The 18771-nt window shown below is 33.3% G+C and overlaps 1 protein-coding gene across 14 annotated transcripts in view; it reads left to right on the forward strand.

The window, feature by feature from the left end:
- Positions 1–18771, forward strand: part of MYCBP2 (MYC binding protein 2) — a 317910-nt gene that overhangs the window by 238885 nt on the left and 60254 nt on the right. For 9 of the 14 annotated variants that reach the window (XM_072622185.1, XM_072622187.1, XM_072622197.1 and 6 more), the window contains 2 exons: positions 3045–3167; positions 6097–6276. In XM_072622185.1, the coding sequence (XP_072478286.1) occupies positions 3045–3167; positions 6097–6276 (303 nt within the window). The remainder of the gene's footprint in view (positions 1–3044; positions 3168–6096; positions 6277–18771) is intronic. The other 5 variants (XM_072622190.1, XM_072622193.1, XM_072622195.1 and 2 more) reach the window with 2 other exon arrangements.

Consider the following 18771-nt stretch of genomic DNA (forward strand, 5'->3'; position numbering starts at 1 on the left):
TAAATCACTGGCTTCTCTATTTTTCTCCACTTTGCAAAGCATTTTTGAGGCAAAAAAACTCCCATGTCCTTTTATCCTGCATATTTCTGCTTGCCACTTTGCCAAAAAGGTTTACCACTGCTTATGCAGAAGAAAGCATTGCTGTTGATGAGATGCCAAAGATACTGTTCATTAATTCATGTCAAAAATGAGAGTGTAGACGTTCTTATAGACATTAATGGTTTCCAGTAGTTTTCTGACATGGCAAGCCCTAGACTTTGTGAACTTACAAAACTGCTAAAAAACACTTTCCTTTAAAATTTTATTTTCTTTGGTCAGAGATGTTTTGTTCAGAAAATAGTATTCTTAGAATGGGTAATTGAAGGTAGCTTATTTTTTAAAAGGTTTCATTCAATGTAATATGCTCAGATGATGACCTTTTTTAAAGTGGTTCAATGAGAGTCAAGAATACAGTCATAGATATGGAGATCTTTAAGTAAGAGTCTCTAAAAACATCTCTATATAGGATCTCCCAACAAGTCTTGTGTTTACTGTACACAAGATATAACAGTAAAGCTAGTAGTATAAGTGAAACCTATTTTTAGATATTAAAATTGACATCTTCCAACTCATTTTCAATAGAAATATACAAATATAGGTGAAAACAACAAAAGTAAACTTGACTCTGTAAACATAACTTTACAATTAGTGAATTGTAGTTCTGAAGACAAGAGAATGGTTTTTCAGTTCATGATATTACCATTTAAAATTTTTATAAAATGCTGAATACCCTCCATAATGGCAAGTTGAAAACCATTACATTTTTCTTGGGAAAATTACCACTTAGTTGTAATTTTATTTATTAAATGTTTCTACCAAAATATTTTGTTTTAATTTTAGTTTTGAGATGGAATAGACTAAACATAAAAGTTTATTCAAAACTAGACTTTTAAAGATTATAACTTTTAGTGTTTTTATCTTGCACCAATAAATGACTACCTCATAAATTAAGATGAGGTTCTTTAATTGAAACCAGATTTGTAACAAAAATAATACAAACTAGTAAGAAGTTAAAATTCAGTTTGTACTTATCAACTTTTGAACTCTGTGTTCTTAAGCATAAAACTAGATATTCTATAAAAGTTAATAAATACAAATATAAGAATCTCACATACATAAATAGAAATGTGTGTATATGGTACACATATATACATATACACACAGGCATGTGTGCATGCATGCGTGTGTGTGTGTGTGCTGTACTCTAAAAAGTAGTCCTAAAAGTTCTTCTGGAGAGGTATTATAAAATAGCATCCCTCTTGGCTTTGGTGGTTTAGTAGAGAAAATACCACTCTTATAAGTTATAGCAGAATGGAATTTGGTACCTCACTAGGTGAAGAGAGTAAGCATTTATTAGCTGACTGCTATGTGATAAGTGCATTCGATCCTCACAAAAATCCTAGAAAGTAGGTGCTGTTATTCTTATTCCTATTTTATAGTTGAGGAAATTGAAGCAGACAAGTTATGCAGCTTGCTCAGGGTCACATCACTGAAGCCAGTTTTGAACTCAGATCTTTCTGACTCCAGGGCCAGTGTTCTATCCAGTGCACTACCCAGCCGCCATCACTATTTCCTACATATGTGGATGTGTGTGTGTGTGTATGTACACACAAAAAAATATGAAAGTTTTACTACATTTTTGTATATGTTTTCATAAATATAAAATACTGCTATGCCAGATACTGCAAATATACTGCAGCGATGTAAATATGATACACACACATATATATTACATGTATGTACACAACCTTGTAATTTGGTGTAGAAAATTTCTTTAACTGACAAAAACCCACAATTTTTCTGTAACTTAAAATCTTGGAGAGATAAGCCCCTGAGAGTTTAATGGTTTGCTCATCCACCATATGTCAGAAGTGAATCTTAAATTTGGGTCTTGCTGACTCCAAAGGGAGTCCTTTGTTTACTCCACACCATGTCAATTCTTTCATACAGAGAGATTAATACTTACATAAGTAGAAAAATCTGTTTTCATTGGATGCTGGATTTCTGCAAATGAACTTAATAAGCAAGTTTTAGCTACCTACAAACATAAATACTTCAATACCAATTCAAGAGCCAAGCCCTTTATCTACACTGCTTGCTTCTAGACCATTCTGAGGTTGGAGGGTGAGGGCGATGCTTTCTTTTCCGTTCAGGATACTATTCATGGGTGTTTTCCAGAGGAAACTTTCTACTGCTGAAATATCTCAGACTGAAGAATATTGCCTAAGGGAAGTACTAGGATTGGTTTTTTGAAAAAAGTCTACAAATGCTGGTAAAAGGGGTAGACCGTGCAGTACCACTGGTACAGCAGAATTCCAATTTACAGGTAGGAAAAAAATATTACGCCACCTCCAAGTTGCATTTCCTATTAAAAGGGCATTACTTTTTTAAAATAGATTTTAAGCATTTCAGTTGTTTATAATATTCTAGTAATGGAATAAACATATCTCTTTTCCTCTAGAAATTGTTCCTTTTTATTTGTCAGCTTATAAAATAAGATTTATAGCATATATGGAATCAGCATAATTATTTTGATTTACTTAAGGCTGTTGCTTTTAGTGTCTTCATGTAAAAAGTATTTGATGCTGGATTAGTTTTGTTATTAGATTTATTTTGTTTAGTACATTAAAACATAAACACTATATGATGTCCTTGTTATCTATTTAATTTCTATGCGGTGATTAAACATAGCACAGTTATATTTCATATATTCATGAAAAATTATGATGGAGTACACGTATCACTTCCATACATACTACCATAGTAAGTGCTGTAAAGCTAGTATACTATTGGATTTTATTTTGCACTTCAGAAATGAGGATAATGGGAACCTTTGTACAAGCATTAAAGGTTGTCTACTGAAAAAGTAAGAGTTATCAAGTGTAAATTCTTGTATTATTTCAAATCTGTACATCGTAAAATTTGAAACTTTTTTTCTTCTTGTTAACATAAAAAACAATTAAGTAAAAAAGAGTCTAATTCTGTAGCTATGCCTTGTCTTCTAGAACAAGTTCTTCTGGATCAGAATTCTCAAACTCCTCCTCCAAGCCCCTTCTCAGTACAAGCTTTCAATAAAGGGGCAGGTAACAATGCCCAGGGATTTGATTATGGACTTGGGAATAACAAAGGTAAGTATTGAGATATTTTAAAGCAGATTTTTAATTTATTTTCATACCTAACTTCAGTACTTCTGTATTGTATCTCACTTCTCAAAATACCCAGTCCCTGAATAATAGAAGTTGCTATTTCAATTTGAAACTACGATTTGGATGATAATCCAAATGAGCGTATTTTAATGCCCCTTTTTTATGTTGGTAGGCAAATTAATTGAAAGAATTTGGTTCTTGCAGTTTTGCTATTTGCATGTTTTCTTCCATATATAAGAAACTTGAGGTTCAGTAGGACCCAGAGAAGGAATCATAATTTTGGTTATCTGTTTACTTAAGAAATGTAGGATAATAGTTTTCTAGAGTTAGAAGCATAAAGACATTGCTAAAAATCATCAGTTAAAAATTAAAGTTACAAACTAATGACTAACAGAGAAATTATTATAAATTAGCTTCATGTTGGCTCTGTTGAATAACAGGAAGTTCTTATATGTTAACAATTCATTTAGTTCATTTAGGTTGAAATAAAGCACTTGAAAACCTTAAATGCTACGTAAGTGCCAGCTATTGTTGTTGTTCCTACACAGTATTATTACATTATAGTCATAGGGATGTAGATTTAGAGATGGAAAAAACCTTCCAGGTGAGTTTAATCCAGCCCTCTCATTTTATACTTGAGGAAACTGAGGTCCAGAGAGGTCAAATGAGTTGCCCAAAGTTATGCAGGGTGTAAGTGACAGAACTAAGACGAACCAAGGCCCTTCAATTCCAGATCCCAACTCTCTTGACATTGTATCATGATTTTTCTGGTGCTGTTTAGAAGGAAATTGGATTTGTTTTAAGGGATAAGTATAATACATATATATACATACATATATATATGTATATATATGTATGTATATATATACATATATATAGATATAGATATATATACACACATAAAATCACAATTTGGATTAATAAAGTAGAATAGAAACAAATAATCATAAATAAATTTCATAATTCATGTGTCCATTTCCATTTTACTTAGAAATATACATAAATATCTTTTCTGACATGCTTCTGACCTTCACTTATTTTAATAACCTGAAACTCAGCTAGGTAATGTATAGAAAGAGCAGAGCTGACTGTAAACTTGTAAAGCTTAGTAATAAACTTGTAAAACTATGATAAACTAATCCACAGGACTAGACTATAAGAGCTAAAGAACATGACTGCCTCATTCTGTTCGTATGCACATAACGCTACTTGACTTTCTTAGCCAATTCAAACCCGCTGAACATTCAGTAAATTATAAAGCCAGTTTACCAGTTCTTTTTTTATTCATTCCCTTTACATCTTTGTGGTAGAAGTGTAGGCAAAGGATTTCCTTTGGACTATTTCTGATGCTTTAGGGAATAATTACCCATAACAAACTGTCTTTGGTTGTCCCATATTACATTTATACAAGAACATATTTAGGTCTTATTTTCCTTTTATTATCTTTCTGCCACTCTTCTTCTGTAATTAAAAATTTCAATGCTTACTAACTTCTACCAAGTATACATTCTAATAGATCATTCAAAATACACTTGATTGTTATTTTCTAAACGTGTTATTATTTTAAAATGCCAAATAACATGAGTAAGTGAAAAAGGAAAATTCACTATTATTCACAACTTCAGTGTATTAAATACTACTAAGAAAGACAAGAAACCAGTGTGGCATTGACAATAAAACATTTGTTCCCAAATTGCACATAATGTTAGATAACATTTTTAAATTGGGCAAAGAAATTGATGAAGTTTAATATAACCTTTGTTATGTATGTTTCTAGGATCTTGATGAATACTTGTAATCATGTTTATTATCTATTTGTATTTGTTGAATCACTCAGTAACAGTTCTGTCTTTTAAACTACTGATATAAAAATGGAACTGATAATTATTTCCCAATTAATTCATAAAAATTCTTTACATAATCTTATCTTTTATTGTTACTCAATAAAAAGTAAATAGCCTAGAAATGTGTTCATATACTTGCTAATTCATCCTTTATTGATAGTGTTGAGATTTTAATTTTCAAAACTGAATTATAGTTAGAAAATATGGGAGAAAGTCTTTAGGATCTACTTTGGATGTGTAGTATGAATTTTCATATTTTATTTATGGTTAAATGCTGGAAACCCTAGGAAAAAGAAATACTATGTATATAATATTTTAAAAAGACATTCATAAATCATTCTAAAGGAATGCTGTTCAAATTAAAATGCTCACTTTCCCTTCTTAAAGGCTTCCAGAATTCATAAGTGATGAATCTTCTTGATTTTTAACCAGCCAGAAAAACATGATTATGTTTTTTAAGATGTCAGTAGCAACTAGATTCTTCTCAAAATAGAAAAAAAGTAATTTGCAAATGTTGTAAGAGATGAAAAAGGAGACATTTATTTTAAATCTCAGTAAGTCCAATACCTTAAAAGTAATTTCTTAACAGAAACTGAAAATTATACACTTCTGAAGAATAAATATCTATTTTGAAAAAGCCGTACATATATAAAATTATTCAAAAGTGGTACACATTTTTATTCATATTCTGTATGAGTTGTATAGATATATGTGGACCCCAAATAAAAGAGCATTCTCCTAGATTATTTGTATCTATGTTTATAAAAATTGAATGAATGATCCAAGATTTTTCATAAACTATTTCCTCTTCTCTGTTATTAACATATATCTGATACAGATTTGGATATCTGAATAGACTTAATGCCAAAAGTGGGTTCTTATTTGAAATGTGGTTGGGATTTGTTTTTCATACTGAAAAATTTGGTCCCTATGTCTTGGAATTGGTTGTTGCCAGCTGTCATAAATATCTCCATTGGCCAAATTTTAATTTATAATTAACTTGATCCGAGAATTATGCAACACCATTTATTCTACCATTTTGGATGCTGATTAATAACAGGTTGTAGTTTTGACTGTTTTGCCCACTGCAGGTGACCAACTGAGTGCCATACTGAATTCCATTCAGTCACGGCCCAGTCTCCCAGCTCCTTCCATCTTTGATCAAGCTGCAAAACCTCCCTCTTCCCTAGTCCACAGTCCATTTGTGTTCGGACAACCCCTTTCCTTCCAGCAGCCTCAGCTTCAGAGTAAGTCTGTCAGCATTAACCTGCCTCATGAGTCCATTTCTGAAGCTTTGCCATTGCTATAACAGTCTGAGTTGTTTATCAGCTACTGATTGTCCATTGGTTCACCATATTGATTATGTTTTAAGTTAGAGGATTTTTTCCCATTTTTAAGCATAGAAATTATTCCCATCATATGTTCTTGTGCTAGGATTTTTTGGTTTTTTTACTCTCTGTGTTAAGAGATTACTGAATTTTCCTGTAATTTTTTATTCAATTTTAGTTTCTTCAGGTTCATCATTACACTTTGCATTCTAATTCTAGCACAATTAAAGATAGCTTGTATATTTGCAAAGAAATTATTTTAAATATTACTTTAAAAAACAAACTTAAAATTTGAAATTTCTTTATAAAAATAAGAAGCCATAATGGCAGTCACTAGTATAAATGCATTTTCATTGGTTTCCAAATATTATTATAGGTAGAAATGAAAGTAAAATAGCATACATTTGATCAGGGAGGTCAAATGAGTTTGTGTGTGTGTGTGTGTGTGTGTGTGTGTGTGTGTGTGTGTGTGTGTGTGTGTAGGTATGTATATATGAAGTATATCACAGAAATAATATATTGATATTTTCAGATCTTTTCAGGAATATTGCCACTTTAAATTACAATATAAAAATGTAGTGAAAGGTTTTTTATTTTAATGAAACTTACTGGATTGGCAAATAAAGGGAAATATGACTAGCAGCTATCTTTCCATTTTTAGTTATAACCCCATAAGATATCTGCTTATGATTCATAGAGGATATTTACTTCACAGAAGCAGGTGTGTACAGAAAGGCTTAAAATAGAAACTTGCTTACCAAATAGATTCAAAAATACTTTTTGAATCATTTTAAAGAGCTAAGTTATGAAAGAGGAAAAGGAGTTATAAGTTAAGATGTATTAATGTGGCATTTCAGATTAAAGGTTATTAGCATGTACATATAGACAAGTAGATGGAAGCCTTTAGAAATCAGGACCAAAAAAAAATAATAGAAGGAAATTCAGGGCCAACATTGGAAATGAAATTAATTGGAAATGAAATTTATTTCCCATTTTTAGAATATCAGGAGTTCAAAAAAGAGATAAATTCCTATATTTAACCAAGATATAACTGGAAGTCTTAGAAGAAAAAAATATATCAAAAAGGTTTACTTTAAAAAGTTCAAAAGAAAAACTTAGAAAAAATTGAAAAGTGTAATTAAAAATTACACATAATTTTTAATTCCACATGCTCTTTATTAAACAATACTTAATAGTATTGAAATTATAACAGTGTTACCATACTGCTGGACCCATAACAAATCTTCCTTTTTCATAGTCTACCTGCTACCAGCTTGGAATAAATTTAAAATAAAGGCATGAAAAACCAAAAACTGCTTCAGGTATGGGTTTGACTAGGTGACCTATAAAGTCTTTCTAGTGCTCAAATTCTCTAATTGTATTTTTAAAGCCCCTTTGATACTTATAAACAGTATGACAATGGACTAGTCTCTCAATTCCTATGACTTTCGTCCTCTGAGATGAAGTATTATTGAGCGAGCTTTTGGTAAGGGAGAGAGAATATATTGGAGTCATCTCTAATTAGAGAAATTAATATTTAAAGAGGTTAAGAGACTTAAGGAGGGCCACATAGATATTAAATGCCACAAGAAATTTTAACTCAGATTTTCCTGACTCAAAGCCTAGCACTCTATTCACAGTGTCCTACTGCCTCTGGAACATTATGGAACCTCCTCAGAAGTAAACTAATCACTCATGCAGTCCACATAAAAACTACCAAGTAGGTAAAGAAGTCATTACTACTCCACTGTTAAAGATAGAAAACAACCCGAGCCTACCATTGAATAAGAGGAGGTACAGTCATGATCTGTGTGGCATTTGATGAGTTATTCAGCACTTTTCACTGACTCCAGAATGCTATGTCTTGCTCACCAACAGTTTAGTTTTCCTCCTTCCTCCAATCAATATCTTTCTTCATTCTAGGACTTCAACTTCAAGATCTCTGATGCCTTTTGGAAGACCGTTTTGCATTTAACCCTTTCCTTTATTTCCTTTATTTTCATTCCCCTTCTACTACATATTTTTATTTTCTCTCTTTCTACCTTATTATGCCCTGTTCTATTCACTATTCATTCACCATATTCCAGTTCCATATCTCACCAAGAAACAGAGAGGGAATTTGGTGCTCTTGGGCTAGAAAATGTGGGTATCACGTAGGGTACCATTTAGGCATTTAGTATACTGGAAAGCAAAATGGTTTGATTGATGGCTGCCATATTTAAATCTGCATACTATAGTATTTTAGGGGATCTCTAGTCTTCTTCCACCCGTGTATTTGAAAATTCATCCATTGCTTTTATTTTTTCTGATATTCTTTTCTAAACCTTTCTCATCATTCTTCAAAGAGCATGCTACTTCCTTTCAGCTTTTACTAATTCAATACATAATCTATTCATTTATTATTCTCTGACCTATAGATTTGATACTTGAAAAAGAGGTAGACCAGCCATATGAATATCATTAATGATGTTTTTCATACCATTTCTTGCATTTAGTTCATCTTCAGCAGTATGCTGCAACCCAGCATGCATATCTTCTTTGTCCACTGGGTCACCCACAATTTGAATTGTTCATAGAATATAACTTACAGAGTTGAAAATTCTCTTTCCATTCAATTTTAAGCCTGGCACATTTTCCCTCTGCAACATGTCTCCAGAAGTTATATCTTGATGGTCTGTCTCATTGAGTTTTTCATCCTGCTGTACATCATATGTTTGGAAATCACTTACTCTTTTTACTGTATGGAATGATAGGACAATTGCTTTTCAGTTTTCATGATCTCGTTAATCTCCTTGAAGAAGCCCTATAGTGTCTGTACAGTGTCATCTGCAGTCATATGCATCTAGAGAATCTCACCATGTACATTGGACTCATTTTCCTTTTGATGACCATGGACCACATCATTGAGGGGCATATGTCTTCATCTTTTAGCCCTGAGTTATTATAAAAAAATCAAAGAATCATTAAACAAGCTGTTTCTCTGCTTAACCCTGCCGTGGAATCTTTTTTGATCCTAATATACCCATATAAGTCTCATTATTTGAAAAGAGCTATTAAGGCTGTATTTTGCTCTATGGAGTCTATGTTTTGTTTGCTGTCTGCTTCTAAGGAGATAACAGTTGCATTCCCTAGGAATCTGCATGGCCCTGTTCAATATTTTCATCATAATTTTGGTTAAAGGAATAGATAACATTCTTATCAAATTTACACATAACTCAAATATAGGAGTCATATATAACATACTGACTGAGAATCAGGGTCTTAAAAGAGCTTATGACTTAGAATGTTGAGCCAAACTTAATATGGATAATTTTAAAACTATTGCCTTGGGTTCAGCAGCCAGATTTACAAATACAGGATGATGGGGGTTCAGCTAGACAACAGTTCATTTGGAAAAGAGCTTGCTTTTTTTAGTTAAACATCATATTAATCAGCAGCATTATGTGGCAGTCAAGAAAGATGAAGAAATGTCAGGTTGCATTAACAGAGCAGTGATATCCAAGATTAGGAATGTCATAATCCTGCTGTACTCTGCCCTGATCAGACCATATTTTGAAATCGTATTAAAATCTAGGTTTCATGAAGGATAATTGATAATCTAGAGCAGGGGTGGGGAACCTGCGGCCTTAAGGCCACATGTGGCCCTCTAGGTTCTTGGGTGCAGCCTTTTGACTAGGTGTTACAGAACAAATCCTTTATTAAGGGGATTTGTTCTGTGAGACTACACATGTGTCCCTCTAGGTCCTCAAGTGCAGCCCTTTGATGCAATCCAAACTTCACAGAACAAATCCCCTTAATAAATGAATTTGCTGTGTAAAACTTGGACTCCGTCAAAAGGCTGCACCCAAGGACCTAAAGGGCCACATGTGGCCTTGAGGCCGCAGGTTCCTTACCCATGATCTAGAGAGTATGCAGAGAGGGGCAACCAGGAAGGTAAAATCAAGACATAAAAATGAAATTGAAAGAAATAGAAAGGTTTAGCTTAGAGAAGACTTGAGATGATATTATAATAATTTTGAAGAATTTGAAGGGCTGTCAGAGAGAATTTAGGCTTATTCTATAAAACTGAAGTAGGACAATGAGGGGCAGTTCCAAAGAAACAAATACAGGCTTGACATAAGAAAATACTTTGTAACAGAGCTATGCAAAAGTAAAATGGACCACCTTGGGAAATAATGGGTTAACCTGTACCAGAGATCTTTGAGCAGAGGTTGGTTTTGTGTGTTTATTCGGGCATCATTTGAACTACATGATCTCTGAGTTCCTTTCCAGCTCTGAGATTCTCCAGTTCTCTTTAGTAGTATTCCCATGTATTTTTTACTTAATGATTATCTAAATCTAATTTCATTTACTATTCTGTGAAATAAAGTTCCTTTAGCATACTGCTTTGATGTTCATATTTAGCCCCAAAGTCTTCCCTGCCTTCCACTCCTCCTGCCCCACATTTTGTTACAAGATCTAGCTAGGGTTGGGTGGACAATGCATTGTGCCATATCAGCATAACTTCCTTACTGGTAAGTGCTACAGCTTGATAACATAATTCCACCCTTCCCTTATCTGCCTTTATGATTATCAGTGATAGCATTCACCTTCAGATGAAATCATCTAACAGCTTGATTTACAAGTGATTTTAAAAAGGTAAGATAATGGCTGTAATGTGCCTAACATTTTTCTACTGGGATATATATATATTTTTTGTAGTTGTTTGGGTGAGAATCAGCACAGCATATTTTCCTCCATTAGAACTCAGGTAAACCAGAAGGCAAAACTGTATTATTTCAAAGTGCAAAAGACAATGAAATATCATGAGGTTTGCCAATGTTATTGAATATAAATTAAACTTAAAGTTTAATCAGTTAAGTATTAAAGATATCCATGGTTCTAAAAACACCTACTGTCACAAGGTTAATTAGAGTTTTAGAGGACAGTAATATCTTTGTGAATGTATTAGGATTGTTCTTTATATCTGCTAGAAGGTAAACAGCACTTCAGGCTGCTTAAGGAGCTTTTTAACTGCTCCAGAATGGTATCAGAACCAAATAAGATTTTCAGAATTCTCTTTCTTACTGAAAGGGGGATAGAAAATAAAATTCTTTCTAGGTCTCAGCAGTAGCACAAAAGAACTCCTTGGCAAACCACTTTCCAAAATATGGTTTCAAATAGAAAATAAATAAAGAAGAACAATAAATGTATACCATGACATGAATTTAAATTATGCCAGAAGAATAAGCAAAAGTCTGCTTTTTTGCCAACTTTTATAAATATGTCTCACCAATCTTTATAAAGCCATCTGGTACAGAGGTAAATCACTCCCCTTCCCCCAGGAAAAGGCAGAAGGAATGACAAATTATGTCTCTAAAGAGGCAAAAATTGACATTTTTTGACCACTTAAGGTAAAAATATTAGAAATCTTTATTGGAGTTTTAACCAAACTTACAAAGATTTAAAATTTGTGCTTTTCTTCTCAAAATTGAGATATTTGGAAAATAAAGATCAGAAGTATTTTACAAGCATATGTGGTAATTACTATTTTTGTTCTTTGTAACATTTTTCAAGATAACATTTCCTGAAAATTGCATTAATACAAAATTTTCTTCTCCTAGTTTTTGACAGTGATAAATGTATTTGGATCCTAAAGCTCATGGAATGCTTTACTTTTTTATATAAGTAGTATTTTTTTTAATTATATGTAAAGATAGTTTTCAACATTCATTTTTTGTAAGATTTTGAGTTTCAAATTTTTCTCTCTCCCTTTACTCCCCTCTTAGCAATCTGATATTGGCTTATGCATGTTCACCTATGTTAAACATTTCCACATTAGTCATGTTGTGAAAGAGGAAACAAAACAAAAGGAAAAAACACCAAAAAAACAAGAGAAGTGAAAATAGTCTGCTTCAATCTGCATTCACGCTCCGTCCCTTCTTTCTCTGGATTTGGATAGCATTTTCCACTATGAGTTTTTTTAAATTGTCTTGGATCATTGTGTTGCTGAGAAGGGCTAATCTATCAAACTTGATCATTGCACAATGTTCCTGTTAACTGTGTACATTATTCTCCTGGTTCTGCACACTTCACTCAGCATCAGTTCATGTAAGTCTTTCCAGGTTTTACTGAAATCCTCCTGCTCATCATTTCTTACAGCACAATAGTATTCCATTGCATTCATATGCGTCAACTTGTCCTAAATATTCTTATTACATTGGTCTTTTCACATCCTCGGTTATCTATTCTTGCAATGCCTATTGATACTCTTTTATTATTACTGTTGTGTGATGACAAATAACAATAATAGTAGCTCTCATTTAGAATCTTAGATCTAGAGTTTGAAGGAACCTCAGAGACCCTCCAATCCAGCCCCCTCATGTTAGATATGAGGAAACTGAGGCTCACTTAGATTAAGTGATTTGGCCGAGGTCAGACAGGTATGAAGTGGCAAAAAATGGAACATGAACCCCAGTCCTCTGTATCCAAAGTCATTGCCCTCGATATAGCAGAACACTTGACACATTTTTCACAATCCTTATTTGAACTTCATTTCACCCCTGTAAAATAGATGTCATTATTACTCCCATTTCACAAATGAGGATGAGAAAAAACATCCATCACTTTAGTCACTGAGGTGGGATTCCAGGTCTTCCTGACTCCCAAACCAGCACCCTAGACTACATCATACTGCCTCCCTCAGGAAATAACTATGTAACTGAATGATTGAATACCAAGAGCTATACTAGAGGAAATTCATGTTAGATATTTTCTTGTGTGTGATTATTATGTTTGGGGAGGTAAATGACCTATTTTCTTATGGCATATAGAGTCATTTACACCATCATAATAAAACTTTAGGTTTGCATTGGCAACCATTAAGTGTTTTTATTTGCTACTTAAAAGAAATTAAACTTGCAGTTTTAGTGTGCTGTAATCGGGTGGCAAAATGTGGCACATGGTTTCATAATCTGTGTTTTATATGAGATAGAGATTTTTTGGGTACTTTCTCATTTTAATAAAAAATACAATTTTTAGCACAGCAGCAAATTTAAAACATTAACCAATACTGTACTTAAAATTGGTTTGTAGGTTCATAGAATTTGAGGTAAGAAGGAATTTTAGAGATCATCCAGTCCAACTGCCTCATTTTACAGTTGAGGAAACAAATCTAAGGAGAGGAATTGACTTCCTAAACCACATAGATATTAAGTGGCAGAGCTGAGATTCTAACCAAGCCTTCTAGATTCTGTGCTCTTGCATTTACATCAGAGGCCACTAAATGGCGCAGTTGATAAGAGCACAGCCTGAAATTTGAATTTTGGCTTCAGATACTTAGGAGCTGTATGACCCTAGAACAAGGCATTTAACTTATGTAGGCCTCAGTTTCTTCAACTGTAAAATGGAGATTATAAAAGCACGTAGACAGCTGTTGTGAGAATCAGATGAGATGAATGTTTAGAACAATGACTACCACACAGTCAGCACTTAATAAAGGCTTGTTCCTTCCCCCTTGAAATACTGACCCTGAATCCTAAATACAGAGAAAGCACATTTTAAAATAATAAACACCTAAGTGCATTTTGGTGTATTTCTCACAGTTTTTAATGGGTCTTATTCTTTCCAGTTTACCCATAATTCTAGAGCCATATCCCCCAGGGATACAGTATGTGTTCCTAGGGCATGAGACCAGTTTTGGTTCATTAGCATCAGTGTGCCCCTTTAGCTGTTACCTATGCATAACTCAGTGTATGCAAGCAGTCCTGTGACATTCTTCCCCCTAGCCTGCTGCTGACATCATTCTCCACAAGTTTCAGGTCATTCCCGGCTCTTCTTCCCTGTCTTTGAGGCAGCAGAAGAAAGAGAAAAAACAATCCAATCTCTTTCTCCACTAAAACTCCCTGAGATTAATTTCTTTTGCCAGCTGATAACTTTTTAAATTTATTCTTTATAAAGATTACTACCTTTTCCTTCTCCTGTCTCTCTCTCTCCCCCTCTCTCTTTCAGTGGCACTTAAAATTCAAATACAGCTTCATTTGTCTCAGTAACACCTTAATCTTCAGTTTTGAAAAACTGCTTGCAATGATCTAAGCACTTATATCTCTGACAACTGAACATATTTAACAAAACTTAAACAAAGCTTTTGATTATAAGTTTAATTTTATTTCAGCTCTATCAATAATTCATTTCAGAAGAGGTGTCAGTAACTGAGTAATAGGATTAAAGTTCAAGAGTAGCCTCCAGACACTGATGAATAAGACAAAAGTTGTACGAAAGATTTTCCACTGCACTCAGCAACCTGGCACACACTGGTGGTCATTCCTTAAATATTTGTGGAATGAACTTAACACCTTTGACAGCTAAAAGCATGATTTTAAAACCATGACTAGAGGCCATTATCCTGTCAGGTATACTTAGTGCAGTACTAAGAGTACTTTAGACCTGGAACTAAATTTAAATATCATCCCACTTAGCCTCATTTTGTAGATGAGAAAACTAAGACCTAAAGTGATTTGCTGAAGATCACACAGGGATTCATTAGGGAAAGAATGGGGACTTGAATTTGAGTTTCCTGTTTCCAGTCCATGTGTTTTGTTTCATACCACTTGACTTCCTTTTTGGTACTTTGACAGATCGATAATCTCTTTTCTGTGAATAGTCTTTCCAGCAAATAGTACATATTACAATCCATCCATGTCTTTTCATCTTGTGGGAGTCATGTCCCTGTCCTCCCATAAGTCTTCCACAGGGGGTCCACTCAGCCTGCATTGTGATATTTTGGAGAGGTGGGCATTCTTCATCCACTTTGTTTTTCTTTTTTGGTCATTTAAGCAAAACTTGTGATTAGGGATCTCATTTAGAATTTATAATATTGTGACTTGCCATCTCTTATATTGGCTTATAGAAAAATCTTTTGAACTCTTTTATTACTATGTTAAATATAAATTTCTTCTGTTTTTTCTTATCCTTTCAGTAGTTATCCATATGTCCTTCAATTTTCCTTTTCCCTATTTTCCATTCAGTACTACATCTTGCTTTTCACTGTTGCTCTAAGAAGGCTTCAAAATAAGTGAGGCTGGGGAGGAGTTCTTTCTAATATACTTAGCAACAAATATTTGGAGTCACTCACAATTTTCATTTAATTAATTAAAAAGCTGTTAGTATAAGATTATATTTTAGAAAGACTTAGATTAGCCCAAGTGAGTGTGAGACTAATAAATCTACTAAAACAGTAAAACTGGGCCTGCATTAGCCACCCCAACTATAATGACTTCATTTTAAACCACATAGAGTTCCATATTTAATGGTGGAATCTTGGTGTGTTAAAAGTATACCTTCCCTTAGGTTTCAGTTTTTGCTGAGAATGTCTGAACCTGTTGCATACCTGCAGTATGAAAGACACTTCACTGTTCACGCAAGTTACCCAACTACAATTGACTTTTAATTTTGATTGATACTTCCAGTCTCCATAATCTCCTAACCTAACTCTTCTTATATCCCTATTGGTAAAATTTATTTTTTTCTGATTCCTTTTCTTTCTCAGACATATACCTAAAAAGGAAAATATAGAATATTATTAAAATATAGAATATTATTCCCTAGGGAGCCTCAGTATTTAACCTTTTTTCTCTCTTAAGTCTTTATATACCAAGCACCATATTCATATAATAATGAATGCGAAGTTTTTAAGACAGGTAATTTGCTTGTGTGTAGATAACAGAACTACAGTTATTTACCTGAATCCATCTGAATAAAAATCTCTGTATTATCAGATCCTTATTTTCTCTCCTGAGCTCCATTTCAGTGTCACCAATGCCTAATGAACTTTTCAAACTATTCCCATGGACATATCAAACTCAGCATGTCCATAATAGTACATTATCTTTTCCCCAAAATCTCTGTCTCTTTATAATTATTACTTTCCAAGACACTTCCAATCTTCTAGTCACCTCGGTTCACAGCCCCATTGGGTGCTATCTTGGATTTCTCTCTCATTCCACAAATCCAGTTATTTGCCAGATGTTATCATTCTGTCTCCATAGCATCCCTCATATCTGTTTCATTAACTCCGCCCACATTACTATTACAGATATTTCATACAATATTTGGTGTCTTCTCCAAGGCTCAGTGTCATATTTTATGTTTTATACTTTAAAATAAAGTGTAGTAAATATCTTGAAAATTAAGTTTAAGATGAAAAATAACCTTTTTGATTGAGTATGCAATTAGTGTTCACCTTCCAATAATAAAATTTACAGAGTTCACAGTCTAATAGAATGTGTGCATATATCCAGGCAGTAGAGTCAAATATAAACTCCCCTGTTATTTAAAAATTCCTGGTTTCAAACTTCCTGTCCGGCCTTATTGTACATTTTATAGCCCTTCATACATACTGGGATCATCCAAACTGTCCTTGCTGGTCCTCATTCACTGGCTCTCCATGTACATTTTCAGGGCTGTAGGTGGCATGAATTCCCTCCTCCTTTCATTTCAAATTCTGAGTTTCCTTCAAACCCAGCTTAAGTACCACTTTCCATGTGGTGTTTCAATATACCCCTTTGCCCCAATTCCTGCCTTTCCTCAAAATTATCTTGTATCTATTTAATATCAGTTTTGTCCATATGTGTGTACGGATATATGCATCCATCCCTATAGTGTCAGCTTCTTGAAGGTAAGGACTGTCGTTATCTTTTGATTCCCAGGGACTGTCATAGCACTTAATGCAGTTACAAGTCCAGGACGTATCTGTCATAAATGCTCTTTGACTGATTGGTCAGTTGACACGTGACATTCCACTAGCCTCTCTTCCGGAATTAAAGCTTGTTCTTTCTCAACAACTTTATGAACCCTTTGTGCTACAGCTAGATAATGTAGTGGGTATAACACTAAACTTAATGTCATCAAAACCTGATAGAGTTTAAAATCCTGCCCCAGACCTTTCACTAAGTATGATCCTGGGCAAGTCACTTACCCTGTGTCTGCCTCAGTTTCCTCATCTTTAAAATTGGGATAAAAGTACCAATTTCCCAGGATTGTTGTGAAGATAAAATGAAATGTTTGTAAAACAAAACCCTAAAGCACTTTATAAATGCTAATCACTGTTGTTGTGTTTACTGACAGAACGATCTAGAGACAAATATTCCCAGGAACACTTTGAGTGCAATGACTTCAGTTACTATCAGTGCCACACACACGGTGATAGGTATTTAACAAGTATAGAATGTGCCCAAAGTCTTCGTGTAGCATTAACTTAAAACTACTTGTTGAATTTAATTGAACAAGGTAGGTGAACTCCTACCTCATTGATTAGTAGAATTTTTTACTAAGTGCAGGCCTTAGGGAAAAAGTCTTCATTGTCACAGTTTGACATAATGTTGTGGTTTTGGATATCTCAAGTTATATAAATAGCCCTTCTTGATTACTAATCTTTGATAACTACTAACCCAAGAAAGTATGTAGAGTTTTTATTAAACAACTATGATTAAATTATTTTAAAGTAAATAGAAAAATTTGAAGCCTCTAATTTTCCTCAGTTGCTTTATCTGGTCACAGACCACTAAGATATAGAAGGTAGATTGGTAAACGCAGTATGCTTTAACTTAGTTTTTTACCCCTTGAAGTGGAATTTTGTTTTTACAAAGGTTATAGTATCTGCAAATGTCCATCTGATTCTAGATTATCTTAATTTTAACTCTCAGCTTTCAAACTCACCGGAAGAAAATGAAATTTTAAATTGTGAATTGTTTAATGGTGCCTTAAATTAATGGAAAGTCTCAACTTGGGAAAAATGCCCCTGACATAATAAAGTAGTACAAACACAAAATAAATTAACGTATTATACAGAAAGCTTTTATTAACATACTCCAGTCATTCTTGATCTTTAATCACGACAGTCAAAAGTGAGTTAATCAGGTATTTTTCTTGCTGATGTTTTCAAAGATGAATTAATTTTATAATGACATTTTATATTTTGCTTTACTAGTACTATGCAAAGTTCTTATTAGCAGGGTATTATAGACCAAGTATTATTTGTTTGTTTAAAATTAGTGTTAAATTATTTAATGATTAAATAGGATATTTTCTTCCAAATCTTATTAAGTATGTAGAAATAATATTATTCTTGGAAGTCCTACATTTAAAAAGTCATACATATTCTTTGAACAAAATATCTTAAGTTTTATTTGAAGCACACTGATTTTATGCATAGTAAAGCATGTCATTTGTTTAACATTACAAAGTTATGTCTTTTATTTCCTTTTTCTGTTTTTGCTTTGTTTGCTTTTTAAAAGTCTCTTGTAAACACATTTTGGAACCATAATTACATGAATTCCAAAATACAAAAATTAAATCCAACACTACAACCTTTCACTTAAAATATCTTCAAAAAGGTAGTTAAACCAAAATAAAAAAGATAATTTAGGCTCACCTTTA

The sequence above is a fragment of the Notamacropus eugenii genome, chromosome 6 (assembly GCF_028372415.1).
Source record: "Notamacropus eugenii isolate mMacEug1 chromosome 6, mMacEug1.pri_v2, whole genome shotgun sequence".
NCBI lineage: Eukaryota > Metazoa > Chordata > Mammalia > Diprotodontia > Macropodidae > Notamacropus > Notamacropus eugenii.